A 21,494-nucleotide genomic window follows, 5' to 3' on the forward strand; every position below is an offset into this window, starting at 1 on the left:
TGAAAGAATGTCCTAATCATGTGAATGAAGCTAACAGGTTTATGCACTTATTTCATTTCCTGGTTATACTCTATGCTTCATGGTTTGGGGGGTGGGGGGGGGGGGGGAAACACAACGTTTTACAAAAAGTTGTATTGTGCATTTTCTAATAAGTTGACACATGATGACACTGTACACATCTGAACTGATCATCATCTGACACATTTTTGCCTTTTGAAGTTGTAACTGGATGTCGATATATGATAATGATGTATCATCAGACAGTTGTTCTACGTTCTAAGTTGATACTAATGGCTTTAAGTTGGCTGACGAGGAAATATAAGGTCAGGGGTAACTGTAAGGGGTTGTTTATTAAGTCTTTGGAATCGTATTATGGAGCGGTAACTGGGGACTGGGGAGGGACCATTGACATAAATATATGGGAGCGGGAGGGACTTGAAATGTTGAAGGGAGTGAGGGGAATGACATTTGCGCTCCCCCCTCTCTCTTCGGGGTAGTTCGGGAGATTCGGGACTCGGGAGCAAGACCAGACCGTGCATGCGGGAAGACACCTGCGCCGAGACTTTAGTCTGAGTAGCCGACAGTGACAATTACAGCAGGATATAACATAATTCGCCGGAGTTCCCATAGGCATAATGCTTGGCAGCAATAAGATGCCAGCCACCGGTGCCAATTCACAGAAGAAGTTGGTTGAAAAGACACAGGAACCTCTCAAGAGGCTTGGTAAGGCATCTAGAACGAACCTCTAACCTTTCACTACAGTCAAGCGAATCCTTGATGGTCAGTTCTTCTGAACTTTTAATAGCTATTAAGTCGTGACTGTTAGGGTTTCTGATGTATGAACTGTAGCATTAAATAAAACAATATGCAAGTGGTACGGTAGGTAGACTATGTGCACATCGACGTCACCTTTACCAACACAAAACGAAGTTTATTGGATCAAGACTATTTTGAGATTTTCAACTTTAAGCTACATTTGTAGGCTAGTTTGGCTACTTCGCCTACTTGTATGCTCTGCATGGTTTTAGGTTTTGGCATATATAGCCTCAATTTTGTTTAGAATAATTTGAGTTCTAGTTTTTCTTTTTATGAAAGTATTTTGACTGTAGGCTACTCCTATAACTTGATGGCCGTTGTGACAGAGCTAGATTCATTGGTTGATTGATTCATCGATTGATTGAATACTTGAACAGTTTAACAGATTTATACAAAAGGTGCTAAAAGGACACACATGGGTTATAGTGAAACAGAAACACCATGACAATAGATCAAATGGGGTGGGTGTGGAGAAGTGAAAGTGATCATGTGTGACAGTGCCCGTTATGCCCAGTGCCCACTCCCTCTCATCATCACTCCACATGATAAAACCCAATGGTTTCAATCAACACACAGTAAACCAGTGTTTTCTCAAACTTTCTTTTGATGTGCATTTGGACCTCCATCCGGAAATATTTTGTGCCATTAAGGGCCAACATTTTCAAAAATGTCTTTTAAATAGCTGATGCAGGCCTATTATATAGGAACCTGGGGGTCACCAGACCCCACTTTGAAAACCCCTGCAATAAACATTCTGGGCATTAATCTAACTCTGTGTCAATTTTTACACTCAGAGTTAAAGTAACACTCTGGGTTTTACTCTGCACCTCGCTTAAAATAGAGAATTGCTGAACACACACACACACACACACACACACACACACACACACACACACACACACACACAGCAGCTGCCAGTCTCCAGAATGTCCTCAGAGATGTCTGGAAACTGAACCACAATATGTGTCAAGTCTGTGTCTCTCTCTCTCTCTCTCTCTCTCTCTCTCTCTGTGTCTCTCTCTGTCTCTCTCGGTGTGTGACTTCAAATTATTGTTCATAACAATGTTTTGTTTTAGTTCATAACACCTGTAGTACAGTATACTCAGATTTACAAAACACTCATGGCTACACTAAAACAGCAGTGTGTTGCATGAGACCGATATATTTGAGAGGTTGGAGTTAGTCCTCCTTGTTTACCAAAAGTCAGATAAGCGCAAATGGTTCAATATGTGCGTCGCCATAGACCTCAGGTTCTAGGAGGGGACACTGTGTATTTGATTTACCAGGGAGTCCAAGGTTATATATCACTACTAGTTATTAACTGTTAATAACTGGACCATGCCGCCTCGTCCTCAACAGCAGCTCATGTCATTTCAAGTACATATGAACGTTAGAAATTTAGTTTAGTGCAATATTTAACCTTTAACATACAGTATAAAACAAGTAGGTAAAGTGCTGAAAATTGCAACAAATACAGCCCATTAATTGGCAATATTAATAATTTATATGATCATGGAAAATCCCAGTGTGAATAAAGCAGTGGTTCTCATGGCAAGGCCCCCCAAATTGACATGTATTTGGCCACAGACTATACCCACCCATTTCAAAAGAAAACAACTGTGCTTTATGACCAGTGGCGTATCTACAATAAGGCGAGGGCAGGAATCACCCAATTCAATTCAATTCAAAGGGCTTTATTGGCATGAGAAAACATACGTTTACATTGCCAAAGCAGAAAGAACAATACAACAATACAGCAATACAATCAAAACAAAAATTATGTACTTTGAAGGTCAGAATCTTCAATAGATCAACTTCTATGTACCAAGATCACTCGATGCAGGTATAGTGCAGGAATATACACACAATGATTAGTCTTTAGGGTGGTTGTGTTCCATTTGATATCCTTCTCCTATCACAGCAACTCACAACTCCCAGCAGATATGGGAGTTTTTTGTCATTGGTCATGTTTTCAAAATCTCCGTGTGTGGTTGTAATCTGTGGGAAGTATGTGTCTCTGATGTCTTGGTACAACTTGGAATCACCCATTGGAATGTAAATGCAGGCCTTTCAGCCTTTGTATCCTACTCGTCTGGCAGGTATATCTCTTTGAAAACCTTTAGTGTTACGATTGTGCGCCGGAAGACGACAATTAACACATCTTGCCTGTCCAAAATGTAATTCTTGCCTGCCCAAAATGTAATTCCTGGTAACTCCACTGTGTAGGACCTCCTAGAACCCCCTCAAGGACCGCTCACCTAGAGATGTACCAATGTTTTTCCTTGAGGGGGTTCCTTTATGGACCCTCATTAAGAATTGTTAAAGGGCAGCTACTGTATAAGTACAGTAAGAGTATAAAACAGTTGTGCATATGTGCAACATCAACTGAAGCATTCAAAATATATCTGTAAATTACATATATCATCATCATGTGATAAATTACGTGGATTGGATTGTCACAAACTGGCATACTCTATAGTCTATACCGATACCAGCATTTTAGCCAGTATTGGCAGCTTTTCCGATACTAGTATCGGTATCGGAACAACTCCTCCCTCTGTTTACTTCGTTTACCTCCACAATGGAGGTTAAAGTTTGGGTTGATTTGGGTAGTGTATGTGTACTTGTATAATAGTCATATATACATCATGTACGTGTATATAATTCATTCATTCATTTATAACCATTGTCAGTTGACTCCACACTGATATTTCCTGTAAAACCAGTGTTTATATGCATGCAAACTGTATTTATAATCACATCATATTGATTATTGAGTGCATGAATAATGCAACATTCATAGGGGGACCAAGAAACTGTTCTTACATTTAATCTGGCCAATGCTACTTGATACAGACAGACTGCATTGTATTCCCAAATTTTGAATTTCAAAATACACTTTTGATTATCCAAAATAAATGAATAAACAGTTTGCACTCTGCCTTCATAATTTTTAAATGCACCACCTATAAGAGTGAGTGACCGAGGAGGGCCTGCCTGATTAGTTTATTTTGGATGTTTTGCATTCTCTTCAGCACCTGCCCAAATGTTTTTATTTTCTTTGGATAAAAAAAATAGTGAATAGTATTTTTTCCACGGGCTAACCCGAGGGAACAAAACATAAGCGAGCCACCTGGTCATGTGACAAATTAGGCTGTAAACGAATTAAGCTGTGAGTAAATTGAACCACGTGCTGAGGACATCTCATTTGGGCATGACAGAGCACAGAGGGCAAATTAAACTGTTCAGTCCCCCATATCATGTCTACAACAACTCTCTATCTTTAAGTGTAGAATCGATGCATGCTTGCTCTCATGGTAGTGGGTATGTTGAGCGAAACCTGAACCATACCCCATGAGATGTTGGTATGTAGGCCTCAGTGTCTAGCAAACATGCAAGCACAGTAGGTCAAGATTGTTTCGATCTTCTTTTTGATACAGGGTGAGGGCATCCCTGCTGGTCTCAGTGTTGATATATTCTTGTAGAAATATACCACATGGGACCGATCTTAAATGTTTATTGCTTTTAAGTTCCCACCGTATGTGTCTTCTCACTTGATCTCTGTATGTTCTATTCTTGCTTGCCCAGGCCAGCTGTATCGGAGAATTTCTCACTATACGAGTAAGACGCGGGAAGCGAACGCAGCTCGTACATATTTGGGTTTTGGACGTATAGCTGCTTTGGGGACTCCTTATATGGTGCCCCTTTTGTGCCCATATATGGAGCTGAGTGGACCTGGCCCCTTTTGTGCCCATATATGGAGCTGAGTGATTGCTGATGCAACACACTCCATATTTGGATAGTGGGACAGACACACACACACAGACACACACACACACACACACACACACACACACACACACACACACACAGACAGACAGACAGACAGACAGACAGACATGATCTGCTAGGTCTCATAGTAAGTGCTCACTGAATTCGCAATTAGTTATTGCCCTCAAAAAGCATTTCACCACCTCTGTAAGTTATTTCATTTTTAATAATTTGTTCTAATCTTTTCCACTCTTTTCTCACCACAAGAGCCTACTGTTGCATTCCTCAGCATGGTTGCTATAGCTCACTATGCAATGCTTTGACTATCTGGTTAAGTGTGTGTCAACAAGATTCGTTGCAGCTCACTGCGGGGGAAAAACAGAAAAAGAGGCTCAGCTCTTGGGCTTTAAGAATAATTCCCATTCTTCTTATACATACTTAATTACAGAACTGTAAAGAAAGAAGCCTAAACAGGCACAGGCAGTCAGGCACACAGCATTTCTTTTGGTACGTGGTGTTGTCAAGGTGAAATGTTTCTGGAACAGTGCATTGGTAGTGATTTTGGGCAATCGTTATTTCAGTTGCTCCAATCCTGCTGCATTTGGCAGAAACAGTGAAAGAAGACTGTAGACAGACAGAGAAAAGCAAAGTTGAGGTTATGGACGTGATGATAAAATAAGCGGAGGGTTCAAACAGAGAGGCAGTTAGGCAGTTTGAGCAGCATGGTCACTGACCTGCTGTTAATGAGGTCCTTGTGCTCTCTGCCTGTGGGAATGTCTTGTTACACAGCTTGGTGACCGTGTGGAAAACAGGCTTGTTTTGGTGGAGGGCTGAAGGGGGGAAATCTTTTGTTTTTCACCCTGGGATGAAGGAGAGAAATAAAATACATGGCTGCTCCCAGTTGGTTTCTACTTGAGGGGGAGGGGCGTTGAACAGCTTGTCATGTAGCTTGGAACTTGGTAAAATATGTGGCCGTGGCAATTTGAATCAAGACGAATCAAGCCTAATTTATACTACTAATTTATATAAGTCGTATCAACTTGTATGACGATGTTGCATGGCTAAATAGCGGATGTACTTAAGCTCACAAGCTGGTTATATTTTAACAATATTTTATATCAATATATTTAGCAACAAATATTAGAATAACAGATTCTAAACCATGTTAAATTATAAAGTAAATCATGATCTTTCTATTAAGAAAATCCATTTAGATGAATCGCAAGTAAATTACATTTTTATTGCAGTTTAGTCTGTAAGTACTAAACACAGTTTTCTCAATTTAAAGGGGGGAGGTTTCTAGACACAAAACTGTTTAGTTCACACCAATGGGTTGCTAAGGTTTGCTAGTTTGCTTCTATTTGCACACTGGACCAAGAGTCACACAAATGTGCATGTAAACATTCACTTTGTGTCCATTAGGACGTAACCATAACATTGCAGACCAAGGCCTTCGGAGGGATCAGCTTTGAACACACAGTTGTCTTGGCATTATGCAGACTTCCTAGTGTTAAAATCCATTCTTCCCTAACCACTGAAAAATCTAGACTATGTATGAGCCTTTAGACGAGAGTGTCAGACTGTAAATATACTTATTTTTGAGGGGCGCTAGCCTCTCCTATATTCAGCCATTAATGTAGATTTTCATTTTACACAAACATTAAATGCCCATTGACAATGAATCGAGTATTATGTCATGTGTCTGAGGCTGAATCAACATGTTACGTCATGAAGGTCAGTGATGCTAATAGGGTGCAATTTGCATCCCAAAACGCAGATAATTGATAATGGACCCATCTGTGGACCTTTCTGGGGGTCCCATGGACACACTACTGTACGGTGATAAGAGCGCCCCTCACTTCACACGGGTGCGATTATTATTTTTTCAATATTTTTTCAATAAATTCTCATAGTTAAATAGTTAAATCAAATTATTTTATAGTTAAATCAAATAATTTTACTTTATTTTATTTTCATTTTGATCTTTATTATCTCTCTAATCTTGGGTTACAGCTTACTACTGTTCCTGCTATGATATGACACATGAATGTCCCTTGCGGGGATCGATAATGGTTAATCTTATCCTGTTTTATCTTATGACCTTGTGTGTGTGTGTGTGTGTGTGTGTGTGTGTGTGTGTGTGTGTGTGTGTGTGTGTGTGTGTGCGTTCCAGGGGTGCTGGATAATGAGGACATACATACGATGATGAAGGGCTCCTACATGACGAAGATACGCTCCAGATGGCAGAAGAGCCGGACCCTGAAGCTGCTGGATGACGGGGTCACAGTGTGGTGTGAATCTACCAAGTACACCCGCAAGGCCAAAGACCAGCAGACCTGTGAGTAGCCCTGGCTGGAGCAAGGAGGGGTCGTAGTAGGTGGACAGACGGGAGCGAGGCCAAGAAAGGGGAAGAGGAAAGGCGTGGAGTGACCAAGATGTTTGTTTTGGGATCATATTTTGAGTGAGTGAGTTTCAGGGAAGGAAACGGCGGCGACAACACTTTGCCCTAAACAAGGGTGGTCATGTTGTGTACTTTTCACGATGAAAGATGAAAGTTAGTACACCCGAAACAGGAAAAGTAGGCTAATATAGAAGAACTCTATAGAAATACTCCACCAGCAACACTCCCTATTTTAGTCTATTCAAGTGCAGTGCACTCATTGTTTGCTGTGTTGACTTAGGGATTGTTGCAAGGAGAAACCCTCTTCAGCAAGTGAAACCTGTGTGTGTGTGTGTGTGTGTGTGTGTGTGTGTGTGTGTGTGTGTGTGTGTGTGTGTGTGTGTGTGTGTGTGTGTGTGTGTGTGTGTGTGTGTGTGTGTGTGTGTGTGTGTGTGTGTGTGTGTGTGTGTGTGTGTGTGTGTCTGTGTGTGTGTGTCTGTGTGTCTGTGTGTCTGAAAAATATTTAGAAAGTAACTATAGTTGATCATTTGTAATATATCTGAATACATTACAGGGTTAGCTTCAGGTCTGAGGAACATGTGAGAGACAGATTCTTACTGTAAGTGTGATTAGTCATAGTCAGGTAGAATGTAGCCTACAGTATGCTGCATGCCTTATCCCTGACACAATCTCTGTAAAGTGTAAAGGATAGATCAGAAAGGGAAGTCCACAGTCACAGCAGCTCCCTAATGATGTCACATGATGTCTATCTGTAATCCATATACAGTATTGGCTCATTAACGTGTGGGAACATAGTTATTATTGTCGGGTTTTGACCTTTTACGCCTCCCCCTTTTCTCCTCCTCTGCAAAATACGATTTTTACTAAATCAGCTGACCAGCCATTTCACAACTCAGTCTTGTGATAAGTGTGCATGCGTGCATACCGTGTGTGTGTGTGTGTGTGTGTGTGTGTGTGTGTGTGTGTGTGTGTGTGTGCAATTATTTTAATCCATCGTTGTACAACATAGTATAATGTAGGGGTTAAGTCTATCTAGTTGCTTAGTTTTAACACAATCAATTGGAATGTTTTTGAGTAAATTCATTGCTATATGAAAAACAAAACTTGCTTCTCGATTATTCAATTAAACTAGTTATTAAACTGGTTCTAAATGTCAGTTTCAAGGTTGGAATGATGATGATGTTGTGGAATGTGGGTGTGGACTTCGTTAACATTAAGGAAGTATCTAGACAGGTACATGGGTATCTTGGTGGTGTATCGAATCTTGTGGACCAGACCCATTGCAAGATGCTGTACTCTGTCGTCGACCCTAAGCCATTCCAGCCTGTCAAAGTGGGCAGGGGTGAGGTGGGTTCGGGGGGTGAGGCCAAGTAGGAGCCTGACCAGTTTGTTTTGGGAAGTCTGGAGCCTAGTTTTAAGGGCCTTTGAGGTGCTGTGGTACCAGGAGGTGCATGCATAGTCAAAGAAACCTTGTACGAGGGCTCCTATTAAGGTCTTCAAGGGGTTTGTGTGTGTGTGTGTGTGTGTGTGTGTGTGTGTGTGTGTGCAAACTACTTTCGCTGCGCGCGCGAGTGTGTGTCAGTGCGTGTGTACTGTGCATGTGTGCACACGTGGACATTTGGACAAGCGCACATTTTCTGTGTAGCGTGTGTGCGTGCGTGTGTGTACGCCTGGCCAAGTGCAGTGGGGATGAAACCGTCTTCAGTTTGCGCGGCTAAACACAACACAAGATACAACTGTCTTCCCTCTCCCACCCCCCCAACACACACACACACACACACACACACACACACACACACACACACACTCAGCGTGAAGTGGCTACAGCGCACGCTCCGGCGAAAACAGCTAATCTACAAGCTCACAACATCACAGGTTGCAAAAGCCATGAGTTCTCTCAAGCCAAAGCTCAAAATTGACACCATTTTGGACGCAAATGCCCCTGCAATTGGATCTGTGCGACTTACCAAATATATCTGGGAGTACCTGTGCGACTGTCCATACTTTCTGTGGTGCATGTCAAACTGGGGGTCCTTGATACTTTTCAAATAGGGGTCTGTGGGATAATAAGTGTAAATGTTTCCATGAAAACGTTTCCCTACCATGTATTTGTAAGAATACTTTCATGTTAAACTGCTGTTTTTATTCATTACAAAAACACACGCAAATATATTATACAAGTTGAAATATATCAGAACGGGTAAGGACTAATCTTTCGGTCTCTCTCTCCCTCCCTCCCCCCCTCTCTCTCTCTCTCTCTCTCTCTCTCTCGCTTCCTCTCTCTCCCCCCCCCTCTCTCTCTCTCTCTCTCTCTCTCACGCTTCCTCTCTCTCTCTCTCTCTCTCTCTCTCTCTCTCTCTCTCTCTCTCTCTCTCTCTCTCTCTCTCTCTCTCTCTCTCTCTCTCTCTCTCTCTCCCTCCCCCCCTCCCTATAGTTTCCTGTGCATGACACCTCTGCTACATCTATGTAATCTTCTTGGCAGCATTGCTATTGCTGATCAAGGAATGTGTGTCGTGCTACACAGTAAAACCCTGAGTGTTTCACTGTGTACACCTTTAACCCACGGCTCTCGGGGGATGGGTATTGCGTAGCATGGGGTGAGAGGGCAGTCGGTCAGTGAGGGTTAGTGGGTGGTAAATGCAGCCGTGAACGCACTGTGCCAAAAATAGGGAGAACAGCGGCGTTGTGGCGTGTTGTAACACTCAGAAGTGCACAGTGACACCATACAATGTTGACAACTCACAGGGCCGGGGCAGAGTGGCCACTATATATCACATAGACAACATAACCACGTTACAGAGGTTACTTGGTTGTCCATTCTGTCCAATGCATGCAAGATTGTGTGTATATATGCACGATGCACTGTATATATTTGTGTGCATAAGCATTGTGTGTGCATAGTCTGCATACGGGCATGTGTGCATGCGGCAAATCTATAGCCAATCTTCAAGCTCACAACACGTCACATCGCGAGGTAGTTGTGATCTTGTAGTTCAGCTATTTTCGCCTATGAAGGCATGCCCAAAATACGGATGCCTGGATTAATGTGGTTAAATTAACACCGCAGATTTTACGTATACATGTACAATTCTGTGTACAGTGTGCGTGAGTGCATGTAGGGTTTGGCCTGGTGCCACTATGCTCTGTTTAAGGCCGTCCTTCAGGACCAGTGGGAATGTGGGATCTGGCACCTGGCAGTAGCTCACTATTGTGCCCTGATCTACACTGAGGGACGTGACATGGAATGCAGCACTTGAAAGTTTGGCTGTCAGTCGACAGTCAACACGTGGTGGTGGCACGCGCGCGCACACACACACACTCACACTCACACTCACACACACTCACACATACATGTTAATGCCGTAGTCGAGACAACCAAGGCGAAGGAATGTATCAGCAATTTTGAGGAGGTGGATGGCAAGGGCTTTCATAGAGAATGAGACAATTGTCTGGAGAGACACTGTATTGTCCGTTTGTGCAAAGTCTCTTCAGAGATAAAACAAACTCCTCCACACTGAATGACGTTTTTATTTGTGATTGGATCACACAGTTACAGTACACAATAAAATCCTCAGTGTTAATCTAAGTCTGAGACATTATGGATGTCGTACATTTGTACATTCTCATCTGAGTTAAAAACGGATACACTCAGTGGTGTATAAAATGTTGTATAGAATGTTGTGCAAATTGGCCCATGAGGTGGTGCTATAATTCTTCTGCTCTGCTCTACACAGAGAGAGCATGGCTTTCAGTTTCAACCAAACATCCAGTGTCATAGAGTTGCAGGTTAAAATTATCCTGCTGTGTGGCATGTATATCAGGCACATTTCTCATTGCTCAGGCCTATGCAGGTCATGTACCATGTGTGTACTTGTGCTCGGCACTGCCATGCCATCCTTAATTCAACAGAGACTTTATGGTTCCAGAAAACACTTGACCTTTTAGTTACGCCTTTTAGTTACGACAGATCTCCATTGATCTCCATGGGCTTTTAAAGCTGCCAGTGTCCAGCCAAAGCTCTGTTTACTCAGCAACAGTGACACACTTATAACCGCCTCTCTCCTGCTGTGTGTGTGTTTATTTGTCCCTGTTGTACCTATATCTACATTGACTGTGTCTCCCTCAACGTGCCCTCCCCCATGCAGTCTCAGTGGCGGAGGTGGAGTGTGTGCGTGAGGGATGCCAGTCGGAGGCTCTACGGAAGCTGGTCGGGTCCATACCGGAGAGCCACTGCTTCACGGTGGTGTTCCGGGGTGCCCGGAAGAGCCTGGACCTGCAGTGCTCCAGCGAGGACGAAGCTCGCCACTGGGTCCGAGGAATCCGGACCTTGAAGGAACGTGTGGCCAACATGAGCCAGAAGGAGAAACTGGATCAATATCCTTCTTCGCTCCAATGCCCATGTTGCACAACACTTGTCACGCACGTACAATCCCACGTCCATAGTTTCCATGTGCAGTAATGACTTGCAAGAAAACACCGTCTAAATATAGTCCGAATATCCTTGTCAATATTATAATCCCTGGTACCCACTACTCAGTTGTTGGTGACGCGAGAGTAGACATACTCTACAGCAGGGGTGCCCAAAAGGTACTGTAGATCGCGATCTACCTGTAGATCACAAGGGCTGTGCAGGTAGATCACATGACATGCCCCTAAAAAGTATTAAAAAAAACTATTTTTGGCATCTGCCACTTGAATTAAGGTGACTTGATTGATTGACATCAAAAAGGGCCCGTCAGTTCAAACCCACAATGCAATATCTTGTTTTCAAGAGTGTTGCTGTCCACAGATGTCAGTAGCATTACAGATTAAATACAAAAACCCTACCTATTCCATTTCTCCCCCTCTATTTCCTACATTTGTAGCTCCGATATTCAATTTTTAAACTATTTTCAGCAATGGTTTAATATTCTTTTTTCGGCGGGTAGATCTTGTTCACTGGTCATCTTGAAAGTAGCTCTCAAGTAAAAAAAAAAGAATAGTGGGCACCCCTGCTCTACAGTGTAGTAGAGTAGAGTCTACAGAATTGATCTCACCCTTCTGTTGAATTTTATTTCTAGATGTGAGAACACATGGATCAGTAGGGCAGTAGGGCATGCCTAGAAGTATATGAGAGTTGTAATCTGATCATTATCTATATCTACAGTATACACAAATGTCGGGGCCACCTAACTAAAAAGTGTCACTGTTCTATTAACTCTCATAGACATGGTTCATTGTTATTAGACATCAAAGTGTTCAAAAATGAGTGTGAAATTAATATGACTTAAGTAGCCCACTGTGAATCCACATACTGCCATAGCTATGTGTGTAGTCATGAACCTTAACCTTTGACACTTGGATCCGTGGCTACCTGAGACGAGCGGATGAGAATCAGGACGGGAAGATGAGCTATGATGAAGTCAAACGACTGCTGCAAATGATCAATATTGAACTGAATGAGCAGTATGCACGCTCATTATTCAAGGTCAGGTTTAAATGAATATGTAGGGGTTCTTTTGAATCTGTGATACATAGCGTTACATAATCTTGTGATACATTAAGGGTAAGGGTTATAGGGGTACATAATCATGTTCAGTATATGTTTAAAGGTGCTGTAAGTGATATGTTAAATATCTCTATAATATAGAACACTATCAGAATATTGATGCAATGATTATTATCACAATATAGAGCTTTACTTCTTTTAAAAACAAAAAACATATAACTTGCTGCACCTTTAATAACAGGTGAGTATTAGGGTGGAAGAGAGAGTTAAGTTAAGTCTGATTTATACTTAGTTGCCGCGCCTTTCTCGTGCATTGCAAATAGCAGATCTCACAACATGTCATGGAGACGTCACGTGAGCTTGTAGATTGTCTCTTTTCTGTGCAAGACACCATTGTCACTAAGTATAAATCAGGCTTTAAATCCATGGGGGCGGTGATATTTTGCTTGTTAGGGTGATGAAGATTGCATGGGGTGTGGAATAAGTGTTCAGTTACTAAGCCAATCCTCCAAGTATCTACCCTGCCTCTCAAACACAGTTAATGACTTTATTTTGGAGGATTACCAGCTATGTATATTATGTCTCAGGCCCTCATTATTGTTAAATTGTTGCTTTCATGTTCCCTTCCAATGTGATCCCTGCTGCAGCCTGCAGTGTATGATATCTGTTTTATGTACGGTAACTATGCTTGGGTTGGTTTAAATTATATATAGGTGCCCTCTACCCTGGGAATTTGATGCACTCCCAAAACAACAGCAGATCACAAGGTCCAACCATAGTAAAAGGGCAATAGACCATCTCCCTGTGTCTCTATTCTTCCATTTTACATCAATCTTGTATAAATATGTCTTTCATTGCTATCGTCTGTATCCTAGAAATGTGACCGTTCGTGTGACGGGCGGCTGCACCCCACAGAGATTGAGGAGTTCTGCAGGGAGCTTTTGAGGCGGCCAGAGCTGGACTCCGTGTTCAGACATTACTCGGGCAATGGCTGTGTCCTCTCCACGGCTGAGCTCCGTGACTTCCTGGGAGACCAAGGGGAGGACCCGTCATTGGACCATGCCTTAAGCCTCATACGCACCTATGAGCTCAATGACTGGGGTAAAAACACTAAAGCACGCACCAAGAAACACTCACTAAAAGCTTAACTTCCCAAGACTGTGATTAGTCTAATCCCTGTTGTAGAAAAAAATTGAATTAAGTGTGTCTACCGTGTCTTATATTGCACGGGTTCTCGTCTACAGCAGTTCAAAAAGATATACAGTAAACAAATTCACTGTCTGCGATATATGTTGTCGTTCAGTGTCGTTCATGATTTGATTCCCTTCATCGAAAATAGGTAATGAAAATGAACATGCTCTGTAACACATTGCAGCTCAGAAGAACCAGTTCATGACCCAGAATGGTTTCACAATGTACATGCTGTCTCTGGAAAATGATGTGTTTGACCCCAAACACTCCCGCGTCTACCAAGATATGACCCAACCCATGGCGCACTACTTCATCTCCTCCTCTCACAATACCTACCTTACCAAGGACCAAGTCACCAGTGCCAGCAGCACAGAGCCTTACATCAGGTCAATACTTTAACTACTTAAGCCCTATTTAAAAATATCTAAAAGCACAATATTTCTTCAAATGTCTTGTATGCCTTTATGACGTGCCCAAAGGGACGCTGGGTTGAAATTAGAGCGGATTTAAAGAAAAAGAAGAAAATAGCAATTGTTATGAATTTAGATTTTAACTGTGGTGAAACCACATCCTGCAGTGTGATATCCCTGCTTTGATAGATTACAGTAAGTATTTCTTTCTGTCTCTGACGATGCCAGGGCTCTGAATCAGGGGTGTCGCTGTGTGGAACTGGACTGCTGGGATGGAGATAAAGGAGAGCCTGTCATATACCATGGGCGCACTCTTACGTCCAAGGTGCCTTTCAAAGAGGTCATTGAAACCATTAACCAGTATGCTTTTAAGGTGAGAAAATCATACAAATATAAAAAGTTAACAACTTTTTTGGTGTAACCTAAGGTTTTTACACTATGCACAGTGATCTTCCAGATCGAAATCTAGATTCTTGACTTGTTCCCTCTTGCAGACTTTACTACTGGAACCTTTACCTTCTCTGATGCAGCCCAGGCGCATTGTGACTTTGACATGGTGGCGTTACAGAATGAAGGTCCTCTGTTTATATTTTGTGGTCTGCCTGCACTTTAATGATTTGTTACGTCTCATCCCAGGCCTCTCCATACCCTCTGACTCTGTCCGTGGAGAACCACTGCTCTGTAGAGCAGCAGGCTGTCATGGCCAAACACCTGTGCACCATCCTGGGCAGCAAGCTGCTCACCAAGCCCCTCAGTGACCAGCCACTGACCCAACTGCCCTCTCCCGAGGTAGAACACGTGACCCATGGCCTTCTCTACCCACCATACACTCCTGCTCCACATGGCTTCCATGTGGACAAGTCAGTGCCACACCGCTTACACTGTTTCCTTTGGCTCTTCTTTTGCAGGAGTTGCGGGGCCGTATTCTGGTGAAAGGGAAGAAGGCAACCCCTCACCTGGGCCAGCTAGGTAAAACGAACAGTACTTGTAGCTTTTCCTCCAGTTCTGATGACGAGTTACTAAGCAGCAATAAGAATACACCCAAGAAGGATGCTCCCAAGGTTCGTTCATTTAGTCAATTTCAATTTCATTTCATGCTATATGAACACATTTGGAATAAATATGTTAAGAACATGGAATGATTTGGTGCTATGCAACGTTTTGAAAAGTGGTGTTTAAAATCAATCTACTGCTCACTTCAGCTCTTATCTACTCCATTTCTTTCAACAGCATCGCTTACTGTACACAATCATTCTAGGATCACAGGGATATTATTTGGTTTCTTTGTGTTATGACTACACCTTAATTGCGTTGTTTGCCCTACATAGGTGGTCTGCTCTAAGCTGAGTGAAGAGCTGTCAGCATTGGTGGTGTACTGCAGGAGTGTCCCCTTCCGTGGGTTTGATAAATTATCTGAAAAAACACCAAGCGACATGTCCTCCTTCTCAGAAAACGATGCCCTTAAACACATCAAAGAATCAGGTGAAGGTTTGAAATAATATTATCTTGACCTTAAGTGTTTTATAAATTTGTAACATTGGGTTGGGTAACAACAAAATCTTATGCACACCTGATCAGCTCAGAGATGGGTGCATAGGCACTAGGCAGTGATCATAAATATAGATCCATCCATCTTCAACCGCTTATCCGTAGTCGGGTTGCGGATCTGGGGGATCCCGAGGCGTTCCTGGACCATTTTGGAGATTTGTTCCCTCCATCTGATCCTTGGTCTGCCTGGGGACCTCCCTAGGGAGACGCTTGCCTTGAGTCGATAGGCATCTTTACCAGATGCCTGAACCACCTAAGCTGGCTCCTTTCCAAGCAAAGAAGCAGCGATTCTACTCTGAGTCTCTCTTGTGTGACTGAACTTCTCGCCCTATCTCTAAGGGAGATGCCAGCCACCCGTCTGAGAAAACTAATTTCTGCTGCTTGTATCCGCGACCTTATTCTTTCGGTCATGACCCACACTTCATGAGAGTAGGAAAATTACCTCCACACCGTCTATACTTAAAGGACACCTTTATTTAGGCAACATTTGGGTCATTAGACCTTCTTCAGGCATCGGTGCCTGAAGAAGGTTTGTCCGAAAAACACTGTTACTTTCATGTAGTCATTTATTCACATTCATTTTTAAGTTTTACTCTTCATTTTTGCAGGAAAGCTGTTTGTCAGACACAACAGCAGGCAGCTGAGCCGGATCTACCCCTCTGGACAGCGTCTTCAGTCCTCCAACTATGACCCCCAGGAAATGTGGAATGGTGGCTGCCAGATGGGTGAGTACTCCAGTATAGAGATGTACTGTAGGGACACTAGAGCTAGCAGCCATTATCACTTTAGTAATTAAAAACAAAACAGTTACAGTATGGTTGTCTGGGTGTCCCAAAAGGATAAAGACAACAGTAAACACGTATTCTACTACAGTAATTCTCCTGGGCGCTTGTTGAGAGTAAACATCACATACTTGACACTAATGTTATGATAACTAACACTGATGTCACTCGCATCTACTGACTCTTTCATTGGCGCATACAGTAATGCTAAAAACAAAAGTGGTTCTCAAGAATCTCAAACATCTTCAAGTCAAGGAGCCCCCATAATGTTTTCAAGATTATTCACAATTCCTCAATATATTTACAGATTCAGTGTATGTACAGGTCTACAATGGTAAAACAAACCAGCAGCAGGGTCCCACCTCCTCTTTTTATGATGCTATATAAACTGGACCCCCGTCAACGACCGGTGGGGATCCCTGGCCCCAACTTTGAGAATCACTGTGCTAAAATGTAATATTTATTTTGTTGAAAATGATTGTTTTTGTTGTCTTCTCTTCCATTCCATTCCCCCGTGTGCTGTATAGTGGCCCTGAACTTTCAGACGCCTGGGGAGCAAATGGACCTGAACCAGGGCCGTTTCCTTCCAAACGGTCGCTGTGGATACATCCTCAAACCAAGCTTCCTCCGCAGCCCAACTTCCAACTTTAACCCAGAGATCACAGGGGGAGGTCCTGGACACGTCCCCACTCAGCTGACTATACGGGTGAGCAACTGCACTCACTAAGAATATTGAAAAAATCAACACCCCACTGGTGCTCATAGTCACATAGGTAGTCACGTAGGACACGGACATTGCTGTTCCTTGGAGTGGTTGCACCACTCAAAAATGTATTACGCATGTTTGACTAGAGACTGACTTGATTGATTTTACTTTCAGATATTATCTGCACAGCAGCTGCCAAAAATCAACATGGACAAGGCCAGTTCCATTGTGGACCCACAAGTGTGGGTGGAAATTCATGGAGTGGGGATTGATAATTCAAGAGACAAAACTCCCCGTATTGACAACAATGGTAACTTGACCATTTAATTATGGTAATAGTGCCATAATCTTTTACACATACTATATTAACATTATGCCTTGTGATTCAAAACTATTTCTGAACCTTAACCACTTAAACCCTATACGTTGTGATACATCCCATAGAGAAAATAACTGGAGCTTGTAGATCAGCAATTTTCATCAGATTTCCTATTTTTGCTGAATGTTCGTTTGTATAAGAAATTAAGAATATACAATTAGAATTTGCGTCCTCACCATCGTCTTCAATGTTTGTGTTTACGCAATGTTTGTCATTCATTATCAATGGCATTTAATGTCTGTGTTAGGACAAACACCTCAAAACTGGACATAGGAGGCCCCTCAAAAATACAAATGTACGAAACAATAGAAGGGCATAAGAGGATACAAGAGTCAATGAAGCATAATAAGAGCATAAAAAGAGAAAAACACAACTTATAATCATCAAGTAGTAAAAGCAAGTCTATAAAACGTTTGTGAATTAATTTTAAATAGAACACTGAACTTGCTAGCCTGATTTCGTCATTTCAAAGTCTAGAGCCAGTACACTTCGTTGATACATGCTGAGTGCTAGTTGTGTGTGTGTGTGTATTTCTTTCTTTTTTCACATCATAGCTCTCTTATGCCCTCTATAGGTTTTAATCCCCGGTGGGACTGCACTCTAAGCTTCCAGCTGCAAGTTCCTGAACTGGCCCTGGTGCGGTTTGTAGTCGAGGACCATGACCATACTGCCAAGAATGACTTTGTGGGCCAGTTCACCATACCTCTCACAAGCCTACGGACAGGTAAACAGTCTCCTGCTATATATATATAATATAGAGGCGCATATCAAATATCTATCTTGCATTGAGACGTTGTGAGCTTGTAGATCGGCTATTTGAACTATTTTGTTTTTCAAAATAGTAAAAAACGCCAAAAAGGTCCAGGCATAAGGGGTAAGATAGGACCCATATAGGCTCTAATGAGAGTCGCGGGTTTGATTCCCGAGCCCGACAAACTCTGCTGCCTGTCAATCCCTGTCTCTCTTTCCATGTTTCCGGTCTATCTCAACTGTACTATCCAAATAAAAGCAGAATATATAAAAAATAATACATATATATTGAAGCATTTAAATGTTTGTGATGTTCTCTCTTTCCTCAGGTTACCGTCATGTGCACTTATTGAAGGCAGACGGCTTCCCCCTGTCCCCTGCTTCTCTCTTTATCCATGTGAAGGTGTCGCAAAAAGGAGTTCACATCAAAAATGTGTCAGAACGCATGGCCATGGCAAAGGCTACGGCAAAGGCCTCAGGGAGGGGGAAGGTATGACATGGTATGACATGACATAACATGACATGAAATTTCAAGTAACTGTATGTAAAACTTGTGTTTCTGACAACAACGCACATTGAGAAGAAAATCACTGTGGCTGCTGCTGCTGCCTACATGTCTGCCTCCGACCTCATGCGACCAATTTAAAGCTTCTAAATTTCTGAACAATGCAAGAAAGATGTAATTGTATCGTATACTGTATGTGTATACGTAGGAGTGGAGAATCTACAAATATTTGGTTTAGGAGTTTATCCCAGATTTGTGGGATATTGCAGTTTGTTTTACAAACACAGGATAGGATGTTATTATCCAATAACATCATAATCTCTCCTTATTTTTTGATATTTAAGAAATGCAGTATTTAACAGTTTTATACTTCAGTATTAACTTACAGAAATATTTATTAACATTATGAAAATGCTCTTAGTTGACTGAAGCTAGCTTAGAAGTTGTTAGGAGGCCAATCTTGGCAATAGTTATGTAGATTTACCATAGCACAAATGAATATCTTTCAGTGGTAAATGTGTTGTAAACCTTGTAGTGTTTGACAGAGTCTGTATCAAAGACTTGTCTGTATAGAGCGTCGTAGTACCGCCCCCTTCGAGGGCACCGGAAGAGAATTAAAATGTCCCATAGATGTAGCAGAAAGTATTTATTTAAAGACCTTTAAGCCTTGGACAAAGTCAACTCGGATGGTGACAAATCGTGACAATAAACTTTTTTTTTAATTAGAAAGAAGGAAAGAAAGACAAAAATTGTGTTTATTGTCATGATTTGTCATCATCCGAGTTGGCTTTGTCCGAGGCTTTAAAGGTTTTTAAATAAATACTTTTTGAAACGTCTATGGAAAAATGAATGCCCTCGTTGGTCTGAAAGGGGACGGGACTGCGATGCTCTATGCATGTAGGTTGATAAATTAAATTATCAATCAATTTAAAACGTTAGTCTAATCATTAGACTAACTTAGACTAATGTGATACGCTAACTTTCACACGTTTTATTTCTCTCACAGCTGAATTGACTGGATATTACCTTATTAACAGACCTGAAATAGGTAGCTAATCTGTTACATATTAATGCTATTTATATAAGCAGTGTTGGCTCACTGGTAGCCCTTTTATTGTGGTTAAAAGTTTAATTCTAAATGGTAAATGACGATGGAAATTATTAGTAAGCTTTTCCTTGGCATCATTTCATACCGTCCATGCTAATGTGAGCTGTTCAAAGCCATGTTTAACTCAATATAATTAGCATTTTAGTTTCATTAGTCAAATAAATATTACTTGTTAGCTGACTAAATTGCACTAAGTATAAATATTTGTCTGAGTAAGGTGATTGAACAGTGAACACTGTCATTGTCTATAACCCTCTGCAGGAACATATATAATATTTTACTGTGACATCTAATTCAAAGATGCATGGCCCATAGTAATTGTCTAGATTAGATAGTTTATTTGTCCTCAAGGAGGAAATTCTGTTCTACAGTAGATGTGGCATATAACACAAACAAATTGTACAGAATTATACAACGTACATGATTTACATGAAAACTTAATTACAGGCATGAGGCATCACAAAGTAGAGACAAATAGATGGATTCACACTACACAGCATGGACTGGATTTCTTGTAACTTGATTGAATGCTTTGCAAATAAGGAAAGTACAGTTCGAAACAAGATCTGCTAAAATGATTTTAAACCCAAGAAGGCCTCCATTTGGTACTCAATTAATCTGAAATAAAGTTAATAAAATAATAATTTAAGGGGAGGTAACTTAGGTTCTTTAGCTTTTGAGATATTATGGTAGGCTACAGTACGTTATTGTTGAACCATGTACTAAATTGGGATTGGGAACGTTGATATACAGAGAGAAAGGGAGAGAGAGTAATTTGTTATTTAGCTTTACTAGGATGGCCATGACAACTGCATTTAAAGGGTCGTGGTGAGTGGACTTTGACAGTCATGTGTAGAGTGTAGAGATTATACCACAATTATACTAAATAATTTGAAAATGACCAATTCTATTTTAAGCCATCAATTATTGGTACAAGATTGTCTTAAGTGTCCAAGCATGTCATACATTACATTCAACCTTATTGCACATTGAGTCTTACATACAGTAAAAGCAATGAGGAACAAAGCCTTAACCTTGCAGTGTTATAGCGATGCTGTGTGTTTGCCTTGTAAAATATACAAAAATGTACTAAATGATAAAATTATATACTACAGTTTTCAATAAAGTGCCATTAATACATGTGATGCAGGAACTTTCTTTTGTGTGTGTGTGTGTGTGTGTGTGTGTGAGAGAGAGAGAGAGAGAGAGAGAGAGAGAGAGAGAGAGAGAGGAGAGAGAGAGAGAGAGAGACAGAGACAGAGACAGACATTGACCTCTAAAAGAGAAACAGTGCTATTATGTGTTTTCTTTGTTTACAATTAGAGGTTACTTATTGGCCATTTATTACCCAGTAGTTCATTGATCTCTTTTGTGTTGGCCAAGGCCCTACCATCCACTGTATGAGTTAAGCCTAATTTATACTGTGTGACTCTGTGAGGTGAGGTAGCCTAAACCATGGCTCAATAGCACTGAGTATCCGATTCCGACCTCACACAGTCAGTCTGTCTGTCTGTCTGTTAAGCTGTTAACATTATATTTAGAGAAAGATTACTGGAATATAGAGCTTTAACTTTAATAGTAAATATATAATGGCTTGCATTATTCTTATAGTGTACTGTACTGTTCAACTCACTTACAA

At 41.5% G+C, this 21,494-nt stretch overlaps 1 protein-coding gene across 2 annotated transcripts; it reads left to right on the plus strand.

The window, feature by feature from the left end:
* Window positions 1–441: 441 nt before the first annotated feature.
* plcd3a (phospholipase C, delta 3a) lies at window positions 442–20,987 on the plus strand. 2 transcript variants are annotated; one of them, XM_080777006.1, is made up of 15 exons: window positions 442–723; window positions 6,761–6,925; window positions 11,134–11,362; window positions 12,326–12,455; window positions 13,352–13,577; window positions 13,852–14,053; window positions 14,306–14,450; window positions 14,714–14,866; window positions 14,986–15,138; window positions 15,406–15,559; window positions 16,234–16,350; window positions 16,935–17,113; window positions 17,288–17,423; window positions 18,067–18,216; window positions 18,572–20,987. In XM_080777006.1, the coding sequence occupies exons 1-15, from the start codon at window positions 636–638 to the stop codon at window positions 18,736–18,738; spliced, it is 2,394 nt and encodes a 797-aa protein (XP_080633132.1). In that variant the 5' UTR covers window positions 442–635; the 3' UTR covers window positions 18,739–20,987. The 2 variants fall into 2 exon arrangements, with proteins under 2 accessions (XP_080633132.1, XP_080633133.1); XM_080777007.1 differs by lacking the exon at window positions 18,572–20,987 and having other exon boundaries at window positions 17,288–17,445; window positions 18,067–18,194.
* The last annotated feature ends 507 nt before the right edge of the window (window positions 20,988–21,494 follow it).

The sequence above is a fragment of the Protomyctophum bolini genome (genome assembly GCF_963924005.1).
Source record: "Protomyctophum bolini genome assembly, chromosome: 11".
NCBI classification, from domain to species: domain Eukaryota; kingdom Metazoa; phylum Chordata; class Actinopteri; order Myctophiformes; family Myctophidae; genus Protomyctophum; species Protomyctophum bolini.